Consider the following 20,843-nt stretch of genomic DNA (forward strand, 5'->3'; position numbering starts at 1 on the left):
TAAGTGTAACCTTTCATTTTAGATTCCAGAGTTTCACCCCAATAAGTAATCCGTAGAGAAAAACCGATTAGAGCAAAAACTAAAGAAATCCTATCCATTTCTAGAGTTTGAGTAAAATCTCATGCAAACACCTTCCGTAGGGGGACACAAGCAAAAGTGCCTCGAGGTCAAGCATAAGAATTTACTAGAAACTAATGAAAGAGACCGCAGAATGTGTTGACACATACCCCTCTCCCACTTACTATAAACACTATCTCCATTCACCTTGTTATTAACTTACACAAACACCACCCGTAGGGAGACACAAGAAAAAGTGCCTCGAGACTGAGCATAAGTCTCACGGTGTGAAGAGAAACGTGAAAAGAAAAATGAAGTATCATATACCCCATTTCCTCCCACTTAATGTTTTACTTAAAATTAATTAACTTAGCAAAGACGGCTAATTATTTATGTAAGTCCATTTTTAAATTGACCCAATATAACTCTTACATTGGATAGTTTAACAATATATGATTATTGTTCATCAAACATTTTGATAAATATAATCATGTATAGCATGCTTATAAAATGTTTGACTAATTCACCTTCCAGGTTAGTTCCCAAGTAGGGGTGTTCTGTTACCGTCAGCTTAAGTACCCCAACCTAGATAGAGTCTTTCTTAGACAAAGGTCCCTTTATAGAAAAATATTTTATAAATTTAATCTTTTATTGATATCATTTTAATCCTATTAAAACGAAAAAAAGATTAATCATATTTCTAATCTCATTAGAAATATTATTCATTAATGTATAAGTGAATTAATTTTAAACCATTTAAAACTAATTGTGACCTTATGTTAGCATGAAACTCTTTATTATAGATTTTAATTCTAAATTCATAAACTTATAACACTTATAAAAAAGGGAAACAATTAAAACCTATAAACATGCATTTCTAATGACATTTAATAAATATAACGATTATATTCACTAAGTAATGAGATGCTAAATGTATTTCCATTTTCATCACATAATACAAAAATTATTTTAATGCAATGAAAATAAACACATCCATCAATCAAACCATGTAATACAACATTTTAAAATATAGTATGATGCATGGAAATATTAATGATACATGATATCATATAATACAACAATTATATTAAATATGATACATGAGCATGCTTAAAAAATCATGCAACTAAAATATAACACTTATATTTAAAAATGATGCATGATAATTATAATCTTAAGGTGGGATCTTAAACTATATGACATACATTATGCATATAATGGTTTAATCAAACATCACATGTAAAAATAGATTAAATAGCAAAATAGATCGAATTTAGCATCCCTAAAAAAATAATCAAATTAATATAATAAAATTATATAATTAATAAAATAAAAAAAAATAAAAAATAATATGCTAATGAACACTCTACAAACTCAAACTCACGACCTCCATCATTTATGAAGAATGATTAACCACTACACCAAAAACTCTTTTACAATACTTTAAATGCGAGCATAATTATTATATTGTTTTCGATTTTCTTTTTTTTTTTAAAAAAAAAAAAACAAACGTTGTTGCTGCAACTCTGTGAATCTATACAGAACTGGAAAAGATCCTCCATAAAACCTCCGAAAATCATCAATCTTCCTAGCAACAATTGCCTCGAACAACACGGACTTACAAACTCGATTACAGAATTAAAATGCCCAAAACAACAGGCCCTTACATCAATCAAATTAATGAAAAATTGTAATCTAAGATGTCAAAATCGAAAACATCTATTTTGCAAACCCACATTCAACAATGCAGAGAGAAACCACATTTTCTCTGAATTTTGTTTCAAAAATTGAAAAAACAATTGCACAACTTGGCTCTGATAACAATTAAATGAATGGAATTCCCAAAGCAAAAGTGTATGAATGCCATGCAAATGGAATTCAATTTGTAAAACCCAAAAACAACAATTCGGAGAAAACAAAACTAAAACCTAAGCATGCTTCTATTGGGAAAAGGGAAAAAGAAACTAACATTTGTAGAACCTCCAAAAAAATCTTCTTCAAATCTTTTAAGAATGCCATGAAGTTTTCCTTGTTATTCTCAAGGAAAAAATCAACAGAGAGTTCTGGGCTTTAGTAATTTGGTGAGGAAAAAATTTGAGAGAGAATTCTTTTTCTTTTTGGCATAGAGAGAACGTTCAAAAAAGAAAAGGCAGGGAGATGAGAATACATAGTGATTATATATATCTCAACCAACTAAAGAGAGATAGAGGGAAGTTATCAAAATAACTCCCCCACTCTCTCTACACGTAAAATAACTCACAATGAGTTATTCTAAAATAAAATTCGTATAAATTTAATTCATATTATATCTCATATAATATAAACTTTATATCATATATCATATATAATATCTCATATAATATAACCCTAAATTTAATTCATATTATATCTCATATAATATAAACTTTATATTATATCATATATAATATAAGCAATGATTTAAATCTCTCATATAATCTATAGTGCTAATATGAATCAAATTCATATTAATTTAACCTATAGTTTATTTATGAATCTTATTCATATTGTTATTATTATTTGAATCATATTCAAATATTAACTTCTCTCATAAAAACTTTATATTATAATGTATCAAAGACATTATATTAATTGTATTATATACAATTTATTCTCTTTAATCAATTTGAACAATTCAAATTAAACTAAAATAAATTTGATTCTCATTTATCCTTATTGAGCTAACAAGGGGACCTTATGGACCTACAGATTGAAACTCCAATGATATGAGATTAATTAATTAAACTCTTTAATTAAATTAATCTTCATTCATTAACTATCAGTCATTCCACTATAGACTAATAGTTGCACTCTTCGTATTGTAGATATATTTTTGTGTCCATTAGATATAACCAATCAATGGTGCAATGACCCTTCACAAATTGCTCGTAAGTACAGTTAGGCCAAAAATTACCATTTTGCCCATGTAGTTACATCTAACTCCTTAAGTACTACTAATTCCTCTAGTGAACAATAATTTTAGTCCCACTATAATTTAACTTCTCTCAGTCCAAGAGAGAGTTTAGCGCTACATTATTCAAGTCCTGGAATCAGCCTTTAAGAGAACAATTTCTCTACTTACTCAATCTATAGAGAAGGAGTGAATTCTTATTGTGTAGCTGTGTTCCCAGCTCCCCAATCAAACGAATCCCCAAAATGGTAGACATATTGAGCCGGCGATATAGACCACTCTCACCCATGCAAATCAAAGGATCGACTTTATATGCTCAAGATTTAGGTCAAGTCACCTATGGTTATCTTGGTGAAATGTAATCTCAACTAGTAACGGTGTTAATAAGAGAGACTATTCATTTCATGGTTTGGTCCTATACAAACTCTTTGTATAGAATACCCCCACTCTTATGTCTCGACATGAATGATTAAGATTAAATCATTTGTAGCACTTTAGAACAATTGTAACAACTACATTGCAGGCCGTATTCGTAGTGTCACCAGGATAAGGTAGCCAGCCTTATCCATCTACTACAGACTATTTAGGTTATCACTTAAACGTGATCCACTTATATGTCTCCACATACATGTTTAAGTTACAAAAAATAACCTTGGATGTTAGTTTATTGGTTTTGTGGGTTAATGCAACTAAATGTCAAATAAAATAAAACACTTTATTTTATTAGATAAATAAAATGTTTGTATAATATATACAATTACAAACTACAAGACCACAAGATTTAGGGCATCAACCCCAACAATCTCATTAACATAAGTGCATCTTGGGGCCACATTGGTCTAGCAACAATTAATCTAAATGCTTTTATTTTTCAACTCGAGGACTCTCGTGACAAATTTGGCCTGAGAACAGTTAACCTTAATTTCTAAATCAGTTAAGTTACACGATTTTAATATATAAATAATTTTTTCAATCTCATTAAAAATTCTTTAAGCACCCCACAAAGATTGTGGCAATATTCGACAAACACTATATAAATTATTTAACCTAAACAACTTCAATGTCTAAATCATCTAACTCACATGATTTCAATATATAAAAATAATTTTATGAATCTCATTATAATTTTTCTAAGGACACCACAAATAAGTTCCATAATCACCTGCCACCATTTGTTGGGGTGCATCCCGTACATGAAATATCGACCACAATATCAGAGGTAAAATGGGCTTCACCGTGAACATGCCACCACGGTGTAGCAGAGTTAGGATAGCGAACCTCATGTTGTCGAGTTCTTTATCAAGGTCCAGATTCGACGTCAAATTAATGAACATATCCTAGACATTGGTTCGTCCCTCGACCATGTCCAGCACGATAAAACCCAGTGGATTCCCCTAATGTTATAAGACATGTATATGATGTTTTTATCCATCCATGCCTTGTCATAGTCTGATAACTCGCCCATCACGTATTTCAATACGATGACATCTTTAATCCAGGTGCACTCAATGTCAACCTAGTAAGTGTCCCTCTGAATCTCTTGGTACAGACCTGGGCTATGCCTTAAGAATTTCTACAATGTAAAGTCAATCAAAACAAACAGTATTAAAAAGTTAAGAGTAACAACTGAACCAGAAGTTGGTCAAACATATCGTAGTGGCACGGTCGATTACAGTGAATCGTTTCTTCATCTGCGAGGGATCGACATTGACCTATAACTTCTTCTGGGTGAGCAAGAACAATGTGCGATTGTCTGCAAACGTGAGAAGCAACTAGTTAAGTCAGATGATGAAAGACATAATGAAAAAAATACCAAATTTGAAGTACATATGTCATTGTTCGTGAATGTGGTCAGGGTTAGGAGGTTCATGAACCATGGAAGAGCCCTCGAGGATCTAACTATATTCCTTAACTTCTTCTCTCTCCTTGATTTCAAGAGGTATGCTAAGAATTGTTTATCGAACTTCATGGGAATCTTTCAAACTAGATTGTATGGGCGCACCCTCTTCCTTCTCTTAGCCTTTTGTCCTTACCTCTTGTCCTTATTCGATAATTGGGGATCGTAATTTTCAGGGTATACCTCTCTTCCTTGTTGTCCTTTCCTTAGGTACGACAACCAGAAAAGCAGAAGTCAAGATGATCTCCATGTCAAACTCGATCGGTTGCACAATTCGTAATTCAATTTAGATGTTAGTTTTATTATTACTAAAATCACCATATAAAGAAATGCAAAGTTTAAACCCATTTACCTCATCTTTCGGCTTTAGCATGGGTTAGGGAGGTGGTGGTAGGACATCCTTACCTCCCAATGGTACATTGATCGGTATGATACCATCTTTAGGATCGTCACTGACAGTTGTTCCCATCTCCTTGTTATCGGGCTTGTCATCATTGATCGAAGCGAGAACATCCACAAATAAGTCACCAACTGAAATATCAACATCTGGTGCATTGAACGATATACCTTCACCACCACCATAAGATGGTTGGGAGTCAACTACCTTACCTTCTTAACGAAGCAGTAGAAATATAAGTAAGGATTAATACTTAATTACGACAAAAGCAATAAAAAGGTGCACCTAAATAATAATAATACCTTAACCAATGCCATCAGAAGCTCTTTTATGGTCGATAACTCAATTGACACGAATGACTGTATTCGTTGTAAGAATTCGTACATTCGATGTAATCTTGCTTCCAGGTGACATACATGTTGGTTGCAATTATACGTTGCTCGGGGTTTATCAGTTTGAATAAGTTGTTTCTTTGATGCGATGGGATAATCATCGTCTCAAGGAGAAGAATGAGGATATTGAGGAGAAGGAAGGAGATGCTTGACGTAAGGATGAGGAAGGGGATGTTCGACGTGAATATGTGACGGCATGGTCGATGTGTTGAAGAGGAGTGTCGGCGGGCCTTCCTTATAACCTTATATCGTCAGAATTTCAAGACTCTGATCAATGTAAGCATGCTTGTCATCCATTAAATTGAATCTCATGTATCTGGCTTGAAATTGGAACATCAACAGTTGCTAATTAAGAGACAAAACTCTAGAATAATGTAGAGAAAGAAAATGAATCTTAACATATCATTTGCGACCCGAAGACCTGGCACTCAATCACCTTCAATCCAAGTGAGTGTGTGTAACTCCATCCCATGATGTGTTGTATCACAGATGCTCCTTGTGGGCAACCTGCCCACTGATGGACGACATTGTCTCGTAGACCTAAACCTACAAATACATTGATATTGTTAACACAAGCCTTTAACTACTGAAAAAATGAACCTAGTGAGCATATAATCACAAACCTGAAGGTGAAGGGAAATTCGTAGAGGCTATACAACTTTGGGGACTTGTTATTTGTAGGTTTCTTCTTGTGCAAGTCCACTTTTCCATTAAGTGCCCCTTTCAAACTAGCAATAGTCTTGAACCATACCAACTCACCCTAGTTGTAGCTAATGAAGTTCTCTCAGTCTTCAATCAAGCCCAAAATCGTTCAATCCATGTGTTGCCTTCTCTCTCGACACGTCATCCTCAGCTCAACGAAGTAGAATACCGATATCTTCACCGCATCCTTGTCGTTTTCAAATTGAAGGATTGGCTAATCCTTCTTGAACTCGAACTCGTTCATGCTTGTCCTACCCCTCAAATATAACCTTCTTATTCGAAAGGCCTTGTCCTGTTCAAACTGGACCTCACGTTTGGGCATATACCTCAACCTTGTTATTATGTCAAAGTCCTCCCACTCGAAGGAGACCTTCTCAACCAGTAACTTAAAACTAATAGTTTTATCCTGTTCCTCCTCGACCGCTCTCAACAAAATGTAATGGCAGAGAGGTCCATTGAACACCAACTTTACGTCCAAGAAGTGTCCAAAGACGGTTTTCATAAAAATATGAAGTTGTTTGAGTGTTAACTTATTTTTCCACTTAACATGGTTTTTAATAGATGTGAACAGCAGGCCAGGTTTGCAAGGAAGAAGTCCTTTGAGTTGATTTTAGTCACAAGACGCATCTGTAAAATAGAAAGAAACGTATATTTGAACAAAACAAGTATTTCGTGTTAAAACTCGGGTTGATCTTAGAGCAATCTCAGTTGGGAACCACTTGAAACACCAATTGAACTCAAGTAACATTGTCCAAGATGACATAAGATAGGGATTTCACATGCATTCTGTAAGGTAATTTTGGTCCCTTCTCGAGTGAAATCGTCCTCGAGATTGCTTCATAGAATGCGCATGTGAAACACATCAAATCTCATGACTCCTTCAATGAATCTCGAAGCATTTTCATAGATCTCACCCGAGATTCTTCATCTGCACCACCCCACACTGATGAAATTGCCGAGATTCATCAAAGGAGACCACATGCATTTACTTAAAAGAATGTTGTACATCTAACTACATCAGACACCAACTACAAAGTTTTCCATCCGCCTTAGGTTTCAAACTAAAAATTAAAATTGAAAACATAAATTAGAAACTAAACCCTAAACTATGAAATGGTTAAAGGTATTTCACCTTGAGAGATTTAAAAGGACAGAAGAGTTCAAAAAGTTTTGCAGAGGAAAAGTCACTTAAAGTTGTTCGAATTTAGAAACGAAATAGTTCACTTCTCGGTCAAAATGAGCACAATGTTTGGCGTTTAGTGTCTTGGGAGAATATGTAACCTTCGAGGTACCAGGAATATTTTGGTCATTTAATATATCCCTTTGTTTTCAAATTTTTAATAAAAAATGCACAATTCTGGTGATGAACTCGATCGAGAGGAACCAAAAAGTTTTGTTAAAAGAGTTTTCTAAAATGTACAAAGGATCTCAAGGTCGAACTCGTCCGAAATTGTGAGAAAAAAACAAAATTACCAATTTTCTCAAAATATACTGCTTTTAAAATATAAAATAAGGTGGTGCTTATTTCTCAAAATTTTCTCTCCCCACTCACATCATCGTTAACATTTTCGCCGCAGGCAAAGAAACACAGTTGCCGCGACGGTGCTTCTCTGTATCGTCAGATGTCATGGATGAACTGGAAATGCTGCTTACAACGGCAGCGAGTCATGCAGAGTTTGCTCAACAATACGAAAAGGTACTTGTCAAATTATCGGGTAGCTGCTAATGCCTTCGAGATGTCTGCAAAACACGGCGAATTGAGGGTTTTCATTGTCGCCGGAGAAGTCTCCGGCGATACCATCGCTTCTCGTCTCATGGCATCTCTGAGGACGCTTTCTCCTGTTCCTGTTAATTTCTCTGGCGTCGGAGGGTAAGCTGTTCTTCCTTCAAGTGTTCGAATCGTCTGTTCTAAGGGGTTCTTTCTGATTTTCCCGGACTTCAACTTGGTTTACCCGCATTAAAGTGCACTATTAGTTTAAATTTTGACTTCTAAGTTGCAATCTTATTCATGTGTGCTTACGTTCTGAATTTTCATGTCTGAACCGACGATTATATTTTAAGATTTCTGCCACTAGACCTTTATTGTTTTCATTTTAGTGATAGACTATCATTTAACTACTGTTTTCCCCCGTTTATAATTTCACTTTTGTGTTGTTACAGCCCCATGATGTCCAAGCAAGGGCTTAAGTCTCTATTCCTCATGGAGGATATTGCAGTAATGGGAATATGGGAGTTATTTTCTCATCTAAAGAGTATTAGAGTGAGTAATTCAAAGCATAATGACTGGTGTTTTACTGTTTCTCTCTTTTTCTTTCCTTATTTTTTATACAGGAGAAGAAAAGAATTTTCTGCATGGTCATACGGTACAATTAGACAGGAAACAAACTTGCCATCGAAGAATGAAGAATACAAAAGTAAAATTGGGAAGCAAGTTAAAATAATTTTTTTGAAAAAACTACTTCAATTCATGTCCAAAAAGTAATGCCAACTTGAAAGAGCTTCGAGATAGCACTTAGTAGATCCAAGGAATTTGATGAGATTCCATATATTCATTATAGTTCGACGAGATAGCACACTGTGCATTTCATGTTAGTAATAATAGTGACTACTTTTTAATTTGTAAGATTGGTTTTATACGAATGTCATTTCCTCTATGTCGAGAGATTTGTGGATTGGCCGACTTATGTGGAGACTTTGGCAATGCCAGGAAAAGCTCAAGAGGACCGTTGAGGCTGCTATTGTGTTTGAACCTCATGTCATTGTAACAGTTGACTCTAAAGGGTTCTCTTTTCGTCTACTAAAGCAGATTCGTGGTAATTTGCACCAGCATCCTGCAGACTATTGATTTATCTTAATTGTTTATACAATTGTAAGCACATGCGAACACTGAGGTGATTTGGCAGCTAGATACAGACGCCATAAAATGGATGGTCCACTACATTTTCATTATGTAGCACCATCGTTCTGGGCTTGGAAAGGAGGCGAAGAAAGGCTTAAAGGTCTCGTTGAATTTGTTGACCACATTTTATGCATACTTCCTAATGAAGAAGAAGTTTGCAAATCAAACAGATTGGCTGCGACCTTTGTGGGGCACCCCATTCTAGAGGATGCGTTAGACCTCAATGTGGTAAGGCTTAATCCTGGTTCATGCAGTGTATAAATTCATCATGTTTGAACTTAATTCATGAAAAAGTAGGCTGCATTCGTTGTCTTTTTGTCTCACTAATCAACTCAGTTTAATGCATGCCACATTAATGCCTTGTGATTTTATGTAGGGGAAGGATGCCTCGTTAGAGTTGAAAATACAAGGAAGTTGCAAAGAATTTCTAATTAAAAATAACATTTCTGATGGTAATATGGCTCTACCAAACTTTCCTTGAATGCATCTCTACTCAGCAGCTTCTATTTGTGTTAAAGACTTACAATCTTGCAGTCTCGTGACATCCTATCATTAGTAATTTCCAAAATTTTGAACAAGATTCCTCGAGTAAAACCTTAAAAAGGTAGTACTCACTTTGTAATACTATTTTATCTTCTATATATAAATGGTATTTAGTAAAGTTTAGATCTTTGGTAAGGAAAATAAAAAAAGGTTAAATCTGGATTTTGTATCATGTATCCTTTTAAAAAGCTCAGCGAGACATTTGAGGAATTTTGTTTTTGAAGATGCAACAATCATTTCCCTGCTTCCTGGAAGTAGGTTACAGGAAGTCAGCCGAATGATTCCAATCTATATAAGTACTATGGAGTTGTTGAAAGAATCCTTCCCAGAGCTGATAACAATCATTCACGTTGCTCCTAATCAGCATGTACAAGACTATATAAATGGAGTCCTTCATAAGTGGCCTGTGCCTGCCATATTGGTTGCTGGAGGATCACCTCAAGCAAAATATGGTGCATTCAGTGTAAGTCCTTTCAGTCTACTAAGAATGTATACAACTTATAATTAAGGGCATAGCATCAAGTTTCAACTATAACATTCAGACTTTTCTTTTTCCAACTTCTAGTCAGGCTGATTGCATAGATTTTATAGCTGACTAACTATTGCTGCTTTTAAAACCATTGTTTTCTGAACAATCTCTGGCATCAGATTTTCTTTCTATAATTGGAAACTATCTTCCTTTTTAGTGAAAATTCAAGTATTCACGTTTATATTTTTATGCAGGCTTTTGATCCCTCCTTTCTGCTTCTTTGTTGTTTGATTTGAGTATCTACTTTTCTGAACTTCGAAGGAATGTATTTAGCTTGATACTACTACTCATAATGAACTACTCTCAAGCACTAATGGTTTTCTTCCTTTTTCCTTGGAATTTGTGACTAGTCAATAAAATGCATTCCTACACTGAATTTTACCTGCCTTACAGGCAAGCAAGGTTGCTTTGTGTACTTCTGGTACAGTTGTTACCGAGTTGCAGCTTGCTCGTTTACCTTGTGTAGTTGCTTACAGAGCTCATTTCTTAACCGAATGGTTCATTCGACGCAAGGCGAAAGTATCATACATCTCCCTTCCAAATATTCTCCTAAACTCACCTGTTATTCCAGAGGCACTGTTTCAAGACTGCACTCCAGCAAAGCTACATTCGATGCTCAAGTAACACGATTTTTCCTTTTTCATGCAAACTATCTTTTCCATTAAAGAACCTAGTATATCAATATTTTAATGGGCTTGTATCATTTTACTTGAACTGGATGCAACTCCATAAGTTTCATACCACATATTGTTGCATGATTTGGTCTGCTTATCCTTGCAGGGAAATAATAAGTAACAATGGCCTACGCAACAAACAGGTCGTCGCAGCTGAAGAGGTTCTTAAACTGCTGTCATCTTCAAAAGACAATATGAAGTTCTTGGCAAAGGAGGGTTTAAAATGCACATCTTCAATCTGCACACCCAGCGTGATAGCGGCATCTGCCATACTGTTCTATAAGAAGATTCCAGAATCAATTTTGTAACGTGATGCTTTTATTGTGAACCATTGATAGGTTGTTGGAATTTTATGTTCGGAAAGCATTTCAATGAAAAACAAACCATTGATGATGAGATGGGTTCTCTGTGTTGGAAAACGAACTAGCGTTGGATGCAACAGAATTAACATAAAAAAAAATTCTCTAATCCTTAGAACGTAAACAGACCATTCATAAACAATTAAATCACAAATAAATATACCTATGTGCTGTTGTTCCAAATTCAGATTGTCCTATTTCGATAAGGGTGATCCTCCAAATTCAAATTGTCTTATTCTAATAAGGGTGATCCTCCAAATTCAAATTGTCTTATTCTGATAAGAGAGATCCTCCAAATTTGTGTTACCAAAACGTTGCAAAATTACAAGCATTCTTTAACAGTATTTACACACGAACATTCTCTGAAAGTATTCACACACGAACATTCTTGGACAGTGTTCACACACAAACTAGGTCGGATCTGCTAAAACCTCACAAATTAAGAATTTTGACTCTATTCACCTTTGTGTAGAGGAATTTTATGTCTTTGCTTGTATGTAAAATAAGACCCTGTCTTATTTATAGGGTTGTTGGGGTTTCCTAATAAACTTGGACTCCTAATAAGTTTTAATTCTCCCATTGGACTTATTAATTACTTCAAATTATTGGACTTATTAATTTCGTTTTCTAATAAGATTCCAATTGTCAAATTGGATTTATTAATTATCTCTAAAGACAAATTCGATCTAGTTTTTCATGTACGACCTGTTAGGTTAATTTAAGGGGTTTCAACTAAAATAGCCTAAATTGTTATATGATATTACACAATGGACCTTTCTTTCTAATATATTACATAAAAGTCCTAAATGGTCTAACATTTTTTACAAAAGAATGAACAAATTTACCTTATTACCCAAATTTCATTAATCTTGAACAATATTTTCTTTAATTATCAACAATCATATTTATTATATCAATTGTAACTTCCTTAATTATTAATACATATATATTTGTATTTATTAATGTAATATTTATTAACTTTAGAATGATTTAAATATGGTATACATTATTATCTTATATGGTAATAATATTTTTAATTATCCTCAAAATAAATATTTTTAATATCATGCCCAACCAAAAGTTAATTTCTCACGATCATCAATTACGGCTCCGACATTCTTCTTCGATTTCTATTACAAAAAAAATTGTTCTTTTTTCTTCCCTTCCGATTTGCTTCTTGTGATACAGTTAGTCCTTTTTTATTTTTTCGTATATTATTTATTCTTCCATTTCGTAGCATATATTTTTTTCCTTAAAAAATTTGTTCTTTCTTCTTTCATTTTGTAGCATGTATTTTTTCCTTCAAAAATTTGTTCTTTCTTCTTCAGGTTCCATAGCATATATTTTGGTAATGTTTCTCCTATTTTGATTTTTTACACATGCTACTGAATAATACATTTATGTTTTGTGATTTATTACATATATACTACTGCATATATTCAATAATACATACACATATTTCTTTCTCATGTTCTGTAATTTTTTCTTACTCAATTTAACAAATTGAAAACACAACATTTTATTCATAAAATATACAATGTATCATTTCATATATACTATTCATATATCAATATAACATATCCTATTTTTCGATAAATGTATGTCAATTTATATGTATTATTATATATATGAAGGGGTATATATATACTAAATAACATAACCGAGATATCATATTTTTTGAAAGTTGCATGTCAACATATATTTATAAATTGTATATATCAAGTGGTATATATCTAAATGCAATATTACGAAATCAAAGTTTAAAACGTTTTAGGAAATCTACGATGTAATGGAGTAAGAAAAAATATGAAGAATTGAGGAAGACAACTAACCGAAAGTACGAGGATAACAAAAAAACGAAATAAACTGAGAATCAGTGAAAAACGAAACTGGAATTGGTGATGGAGGAAATAAGATTACATGAATAAGAAAACTGGATATATCGAAATTGAAAGAATGTTGCGATTTTTCGGTGACAGAATCAGGTTTACTTGAAGAAACATATGATATTCTATGGTTACTGAATGTCCATATATATGTATTATGGTAAATAAGATGGGGTATATATCTAAAAAAAACACCCAGATCATTTTCGTTAATTACTGTATGTCAATTTATGTATATTATTGTATATGTGAAGGGGTATATATTTAAAAAATAATAAAACACACATATCATATTAATCGATTACTGTATCTCAATTTATATGCATTATTGTATATATAAACTAATTCACATAACAGACAATTGAAATTTCTTGAGTCGTATGTAATAAATATATGCATTATTATATATATGAAGTGGTATATGTCTAAAACAAATATTTCGGAATATAACATTAAACGTTCTAGGAATACTATGATTTAATGAAGTATAGAAAAATATAATGAATTAAGGAAGACAATTAATTGGATGAATGAGGAGAACGAAATGATAAAATAAATTGAGATTCTGTGAATAAAGGAATCGGAATCAGTGATGGACGAAATATAAGGAGATGAAGAATTAAACTGGATGAAATTGGTGAAGAAATTCGATAACTTTCCGACGGAGGATGTATTGGAATTGGTGGAGAAATTGGATAAATTGTAGGTGGCGGATGTAACAGAGAAGAATGATTGTTGACGACGAAGATGATGATGTAAAAATTATGCGGCGGATGAATAATTAAGAAAGAGAATTTTGGAAATTATTTTCATATTCAAAGATATATTATTTGATAATAATTTAAAATAAATTATATAAGGTAATGTTTTTTCATTAATAATTAAGATTTTACATTAATTAAGATCATAATTAAGGAAGTTATAATTTACACAATAATGATAAATACAATGAAAATAAGGTAAAATATACTTCTTAATTTCGAGTTACCTATATAATTAATGTCAATCATAAGTTTAAAATCTTCCTACAAATATGTTCTAATTCCTAATTAAGTAAAAAAATCTTATTTTACGATATTTATGAAATTTTATAGTTAAATTAGGTATTTCTCTAAATCTTTCTTAATTTAATATGGCAATGGGCCCATAACTCATTTTATGGTCCATAAGTCATAATTGCTAGAGAATTGCTGGTCTCTAGCAATTATGACTATCCATATTAAATTAAGTCGGTGATCCAACATAACCTAATATAATTATTTTTTTAATCCTTTTATGACGCTTTTATGATGCTATATCTATAATTAAATATAAGACATGAACAAAGTTACCTTATTTAATTCAATTGTTTTCTCAATCAATAAGCATACTAAAATACTAAATGACATTAATACCCTTATTAATTTATTTATAGCACGATCTTGTATTTCCAAAGTCACAGTTAATCAAGGGGCCCAGAGATATCTCTCTATAACAAGAGGGATAAATTTCATCTTGATTAATCATTTCAACTACATAATTCATAACGTATTCGAGTCAACCTTTATAATTATCCGGTTAAAGATAATGTTTGATTGCATCATAATAAATTAATTCATGTCATGTGGATCGAAGAGTGACTATTTTCCCTTTTTGTTTATTCTGCCGAAAGCATCCTAAAACTATTTTTGTGGTACTTTAGGTGGGGGAGGGGATTTAGGAGTTTGTTGAGCTTTGTTTTATGATGATGGAGTCGTTTTCCATATCTGATTTGGTGCTCTGGTGTATTTGGAATGATCTCAATGGTTTTCACATTCGTAATGTGGGGCCTGATGTGTCTTAAAATTTCAATGGTTATATAATTATCTTCAAGATTTTATGCAAATGGATTGCAGGGCTCTTTGTTATGGTGCCTCTATTAGGAAACAGTATGGTGGGATCCCAAGTTGTGGCTATGGTGTTTTTATGAATGCGTCTTGCTCGGGCTCTCGGGGTGTCTCTAGGTTGGGTGTTATGGTGGTTGATGAGCATATAGTAATATTTTGAAGGCTAGCACTGTTTCATTTCCTCTGCCTTTTTTCCTTTACTTTCTAGAAATGTTGGCGATTAAGAGAGACTTCGGTTTGTTCATGACTTGCTTCTTGATTCGGTTGTGGTTTTTTCTGGTTGTATTGCTGTAGTGGGCTTATTTTGTGGCGATTTTGTTTCCATCATTCAAGTTGGTGTCGTTGTTTGTGATATCAAAGCTATGTCGCCAAGTTTTTGGGTTTTGAAGTTTCAACATATCGGCCAATTAAACAACCATGTTGCTCATGTTCTTGCAAAAAAGGGTTACATGGGTGTAAGTCTTGGTTTAATCTTCTTCATGGCTATTTGTCTGATGTTGTTTAATTATTTGGATTGTTCTTCTTTATTTTGTAGCCCATGTAGCATTGTCTCTAAATAATACAATTTCTTATTGTTAAAATAAAAATAAAAAAATAAATAGTTAGTATAAAAATTCATTTTTCAATAATAATAATTTATTACTATTATGAAATAAATAACCAAAAACTAAATAAAAACTATGCAACAACACAAAGAAGAATAGAGAAGAGAGAAAGTGGAGGATAATTAAACTCAATTATGATGTGTATTACAAAGACACCACACACCTCTATTTATAGGACATATCATGGGATGAATGTTACAATATGGAATTGAATAAGAGTTATATGAAAATTGTAGCCTATGTAGGTTATGGATATCTACATTTATAATATATCATTATATTTACAATACTTCCCCTTAGATATCCATATTATATAAAAATAAATGTCTCGTTAAAACCTTATTAGGAAAAAGCTTGACGGGAAAAAACCCTAGTGAAGGGAAAAAAGTACATCATTTTTATACATTAATAACTGTCTCATTAAAAACCTTGCTAGAAAAACTCAATGGAAAAAATCATAGTCAAGGGAGAGTGCAGTATTCCTATTCCTGAAGGGCAATATTTCTACTCCCCTTTATGAATACATCACTTGAGTTCTCTGAGTCATCGCATTCCAATATCGTGCAGCAACTTTTCAAATGTTGATGTGGGTAATGACTTTGTGAATAAGTCCGCCAAATTGTCTTTTGAAGAAATTTGTTGAGCACTGATGTCACCATTTTCTTCAAGGTCATGTGTATAAAAGAGTTTTTGTGAGATATGCTTTGTTCTATCTTCTTTTATATACCCTCATTTGATTTGTGCTATACATGCGGTATTATCTTCAAATAATATTGTTAGTAAATTTTTACTGAAACACAAACCACATGTTTCTCAAATATGATGAGTCATTGACCTCAACGATACACATTCTCTACTAGCATCATGAATTGCAAAAATTTCTGCATGATTCGATGAAGTGGCCGTAATGGTTTGCTTTACAGGCCTCCAAAATATAGCAGTTCCTCCACACGTAAATAGATAACTTGTTTGAGATCTTGCTTTGTGTGGGTCAGATAAATATCCAGCATCTGCATAACCAACTAGATCAAAGTTTAACTTATTTGAATAAAACAAACCCATATCAATTGTCCCTCGAAGATAACGAAGTACATGCTTTACTCCATTCCAATATCTTTTTGTTGGAGAAGAACTATATCTTGCTAATAAATTTACTGAAAATGCTATATTTGGTCTCGTGTTATTAGCAAGATACATTAGTGCACCTATTGCACTAAGGTGTGCACTAAGGTATGGTACTTCGGGACCAAGTAATTCTTCATTATCTTCTCGAGGTCGAAAGATATCCTTTTTTATATCTAGTGATCGAACTACCATTGGAATGTTCAATGGGTGTGCTTTGTCCATGTATAATCTTTTTTTAAAATTTTTTATATATGTTGATTGATGAATAAAAATTCCTTCGGCTAAATGCTCACAAGCCAAGGCAAAATTTTATTTTGCCAAGATCTTTCATATCAAATTCTTTTTTGAAATATTCTATTGCCTTTGAAAGCTCTTCATGAGTTCCAATTATATTTAAATCATCAACCTATACAGCTATAATCGCAAATCCTGGCTGTGATTTCTTAATAAAAACACATGGACAAATTGGATTATTTTGATAACCTTCTTTTAATAAATATTCACTTTAGCGATTGTACCACATTCGTCCTAATTGTTTCAATCCATATAATGATCTTTGTAGTAATTTGATTGAACATAGTTCTATAGAGTTTGAATTATATGATTTAGGTATCTTAAATCCTTCAGGGATTTTCATATAGATTTCATTTTCCAAAGATCCATGCAAGTATGTTGTAACTACATTCATAAGAAGCATATCAAGATTTTCACATACAGTCAGACTAATTAAATATCTTAATATAATAGCATCCACCATAGGAGAATATGTTTCCTCATAATTAGTGCCTGGTTTTTGAGAAAATCCTTGTGCAGCAAGTCGTGTTTTATATCTAGTAACTTCATTACTTTCATTTCATTTACGCACAAATACCCATTTAAATCCCACAGGTTTTACACATTTAGGTGTATGAACTATATGTCCAAAAACTTCACGTTTCGTGAGTGAATTTAATTATGTTTGGATGGCTTCTTTTCACTTGGGCCAATCCTTTCTAGTACGACATTTGTCAACAGATTTAGGTTCATAATCCTCATTTTCATGAATAATATTATGTGCAACATTATACGCAAAAATGTTGTCCATGACTACATTAGTTAAATTTTATCTTTTTCCTGTTATGGTATAATTTATTGAGATCTCATTGTTGTCTTCATATACTTGAGTCTTTTCAACATTTTTATCTTTAGTTGTGTCCAGAACCTTTTCTTGAATGTTTCTATTGTCAATTAAGTCATTTTGACTATTGGTCATTTTTCTTTTTTGAGGATTTTTATCCTTTGAACCTATCAGTCTACCACGCTTTTGGCACAATGTCAATTCATTAATTGTATCACTTGCTGAGTTGGGATTTCAATTCTAGATGGAGTATTTGCAGCTGGAATATATGACTTGGTCACTTTCTTAGTATCTGTAAATGTATTTGGTAGTTGGTTTGCTACACTTTGTAAATGAATTATCTTTTGAACTTCTAGTTCACATTGATTTGTACGGGGATCTAAATGAGACAATAACGATATATTCCAAGCAATTTCATTTTCCAACTTCTTAATTTCTCCCCCTAATGTTGGAAAATTTGTCTCTTAAAATGACAATCAGAGAATCGTGCAGTAAATACATCCCTGTCAAGGGTTCAAGATATCTAATAATTGATGGGGATTCAAATCTGACATATATTCCTAACCTTCTTTGAGGTCCCATTTTAGTACGTTGTGGTGGAGAAATTGGAACATATACTTCACAACCAAAAATTTGCAAATGAGAAATATTTTGCTCCTGACCATAAGCTAATTGTATGAGGAATACTTATGATAAGATGTCGGTTTTATGCGTATAAGTGATGTTGCATGCAAATAGCATGACCCAATATAGATAATGGAAGTTTTGCTCTCATAAGTAATGGTCTGGCAATCAATTGTAAACGCTTGATAAATGATTCTGCCAAACCATTTTTTGTATGAACATGAGCTACAAGATGTTCAATATTTATTTCAATTGACATGCAATAATTATTAAATGCTTGGGATGTAAATTCACCAGCATTATCAAGTCGAATGTTTTTTATTGTATAATCAGGAAACTACGCTCTTAATTTGATTATTTAAGCAAGTAATCTTGCAAATGCAAGGTTTCAACTTGATAATAAACACACATGTGACCATTTACTTGATGCGTAAATTAAAACCATGAAGTATCTAAATGGTCTACTTGGTGGATTGATGGGTCTACATATGTCACCATGAATCCGTTCAAAAAATGTAGATGACTTAACTTCCACTTTGGCTGGTGATGGCCTAATAATTAATTTTCCTTAAAAGCAAGCAATACATGATAATTCATTGGATTGAAGAATCTTCTGGTTCTTTAGTGGATGTCCATGAGAATTTTCAATAATTCTTCTCATTATTATTGACCCAGGATAATCCAATCGATTATACCAAATAGTAAACATATTTTAATTCATGAACTTCAGGTTTATGGTTGCATATGATTCAATTACTCGTATATGAGTATAATATAATCCAGAAGAAAAGGCAGGTAATGTTTCCAATACACGTTTCTCATGTGAAACAATAAATGTAATATAAAGATATTCTATATTATTTTTATTGTTAGTTTCAACATGATAACCATTTTGACGTATATCTTTGAAACTCAATAAGTTTTTTCTTGACTTACTAGAGAACAAAGCATTACTAATTGTGAATTTTGTTCCTCTAAGCAAAATAAGGTTTGCTTTACCAAAACCTTTAATCAAGTTTGTAGAACCTGATATTGTATTGGCATTTGCTTCAAACATTGTCAATGTAGAAAAACATTTTTTACTGTTAAGTAGTGTGCACTACCAAACATAAGTCTTTATTATTCATCTTTGAGTCAGCCAGAATATGAGAAAAGTCCATAACTCTTTATTAAAAAAAGCGATTACAATAAGTCTCTTGGTAAAATGAAAAAAAACTAACCTTGAAATGTAAATAATGTAATTAAATAAACTGTTAAATGTTAAATAGAGAAAACACTAAAATATAATGCAAATATTAGTTTTGGACATTATCATAATTAAAGGAAGTATTTGTTACTCCTTCATTAACATCATGTTTCTCTTCAGGAGACTCAAAGAAGTTCCGCCACATCCAAATGGGTGGTCATGTTGGAAGGGTCAATACATCATCTTGATAGGCAAAGTTTACTTCTACATTCTTCCCTTTTTCCTTCAATGAGGCTTGATAGAGGTCGACTAAGTGCTTGGATGTACGACAAGTACGAGTCCAATGACCATCCATACCACAATGGAAACATTGATTTTCACCACTTTTAATTTTCTTATTTTGTGGAGTCCTCCTTTTATGTTCATCATTTGTGGTTTTCTTGAAATATAAATGATTGTTAGTATGTAAAGTATAATTACTTCTTCCTCTACCACGATCACGACCTCGACCATGACTTCATCCACAACCTCGATCTCGACCATTAATATTATTAAAAAATACAACATTCGCTTCAAGAAATAATGGTGTTGCTCGAGTTGGTCGAGATTCATGGTTTTTCATTAATAACTCATTATTTTGTTCAGCCACAAGAAGACATGATATGAGTTCATAATATTTTTTAAAACCTCTTTCTCGATATTGCTGTTGCAGGAGCATATTCAAGATGTGAAATGTTGAAAAGGTTTTCTCTAACATATCTTCATCAGTAACTTTTTTTCCGCATAACAATAATTTTGAACAAATTTTAAATAATGTGGAATTATAATCACTTACTGATTTAAAATCTTGCAACCTTAAGTGCATCCAATTATATCGAGCTTTATGAAGAATCACACTTTTTTTTATGATCATACCTTTCTTTTAAGCTTTGTCATAGTTCATAGGGATCTTTTACCGTAAGATATTCAATTTTTAATCCCTCATGAAGATGATGTCGAAGGAAAATCATGGCTTTCCCTTTTTCTTGACTTGATGTTGTGTTTCTTTTTTTAATCG

The 20,843-nt window shown here is 32.6% G+C and overlaps 1 protein-coding gene across 2 annotated transcripts; it reads left to right on the forward strand.

Annotated features, from left to right (window-relative positions):
* Nucleotides 1–7,895: 7,895 nt before the first annotated feature.
* Nucleotides 7,896–11,415, forward strand: LOC103496344 (probable lipid-A-disaccharide synthase, mitochondrial). Of its 2 annotated transcripts, none has more exons than XM_008458172.3 (8): nt 7,896–8,244; nt 8,535–8,634; nt 9,082–9,187; nt 9,278–9,517; nt 9,669–9,686; nt 10,011–10,279; nt 10,739–10,965; nt 11,126–11,415. In XM_008458172.3, the coding sequence occupies exons 1-8, from the start codon at nt 7,997–7,999 to the stop codon at nt 11,325–11,327; spliced, it is 1,410 nt and encodes a 469-aa protein (XP_008456394.1). In that variant the 5' UTR covers nt 7,896–7,996; the 3' UTR covers nt 11,328–11,415. The 2 variants fall into 2 exon arrangements, with proteins under 2 accessions (XP_008456394.1, XP_008456392.1); XM_008458170.3 differs by having other exon boundaries at nt 7,897–8,244; nt 9,278–9,501; nt 9,650–9,725; nt 10,041–10,279.
* The last annotated feature ends 9,428 nt before the right edge of the window (nt 11,416–20,843 follow it).

This window comes from Cucumis melo, chromosome 11 (assembly GCF_025177605.1).
Source record: "Cucumis melo cultivar AY chromosome 11, USDA_Cmelo_AY_1.0, whole genome shotgun sequence".
NCBI lineage: Eukaryota > Viridiplantae > Streptophyta > Magnoliopsida > Cucurbitales > Cucurbitaceae > Cucumis > Cucumis melo.

Excerpts from the sequence above, each read along its gene's own strand:
- LOC103496344 (XM_008458170.3), top strand. The coding sequence starts at position 7,997 with ATGTCATGGATGAACTGGAAATGCTGCTTACAACGGCAGCGAGTCATG. Across the intron at positions 9,502-9,649 it reads ATGCGTTAGACCTCAATGTG|GGGAAGGATGCCTCGTTAGA; the intron begins GTAAGGCTTAAT and ends GATTTTATGTAG. Across the intron at positions 9,726-10,040 it reads TAAAAATAACATTTCTGATG|ATGCAACAATCATTTCCCTG; the intron begins GTAATATGGCTC and ends TTGTTTTTGAAG.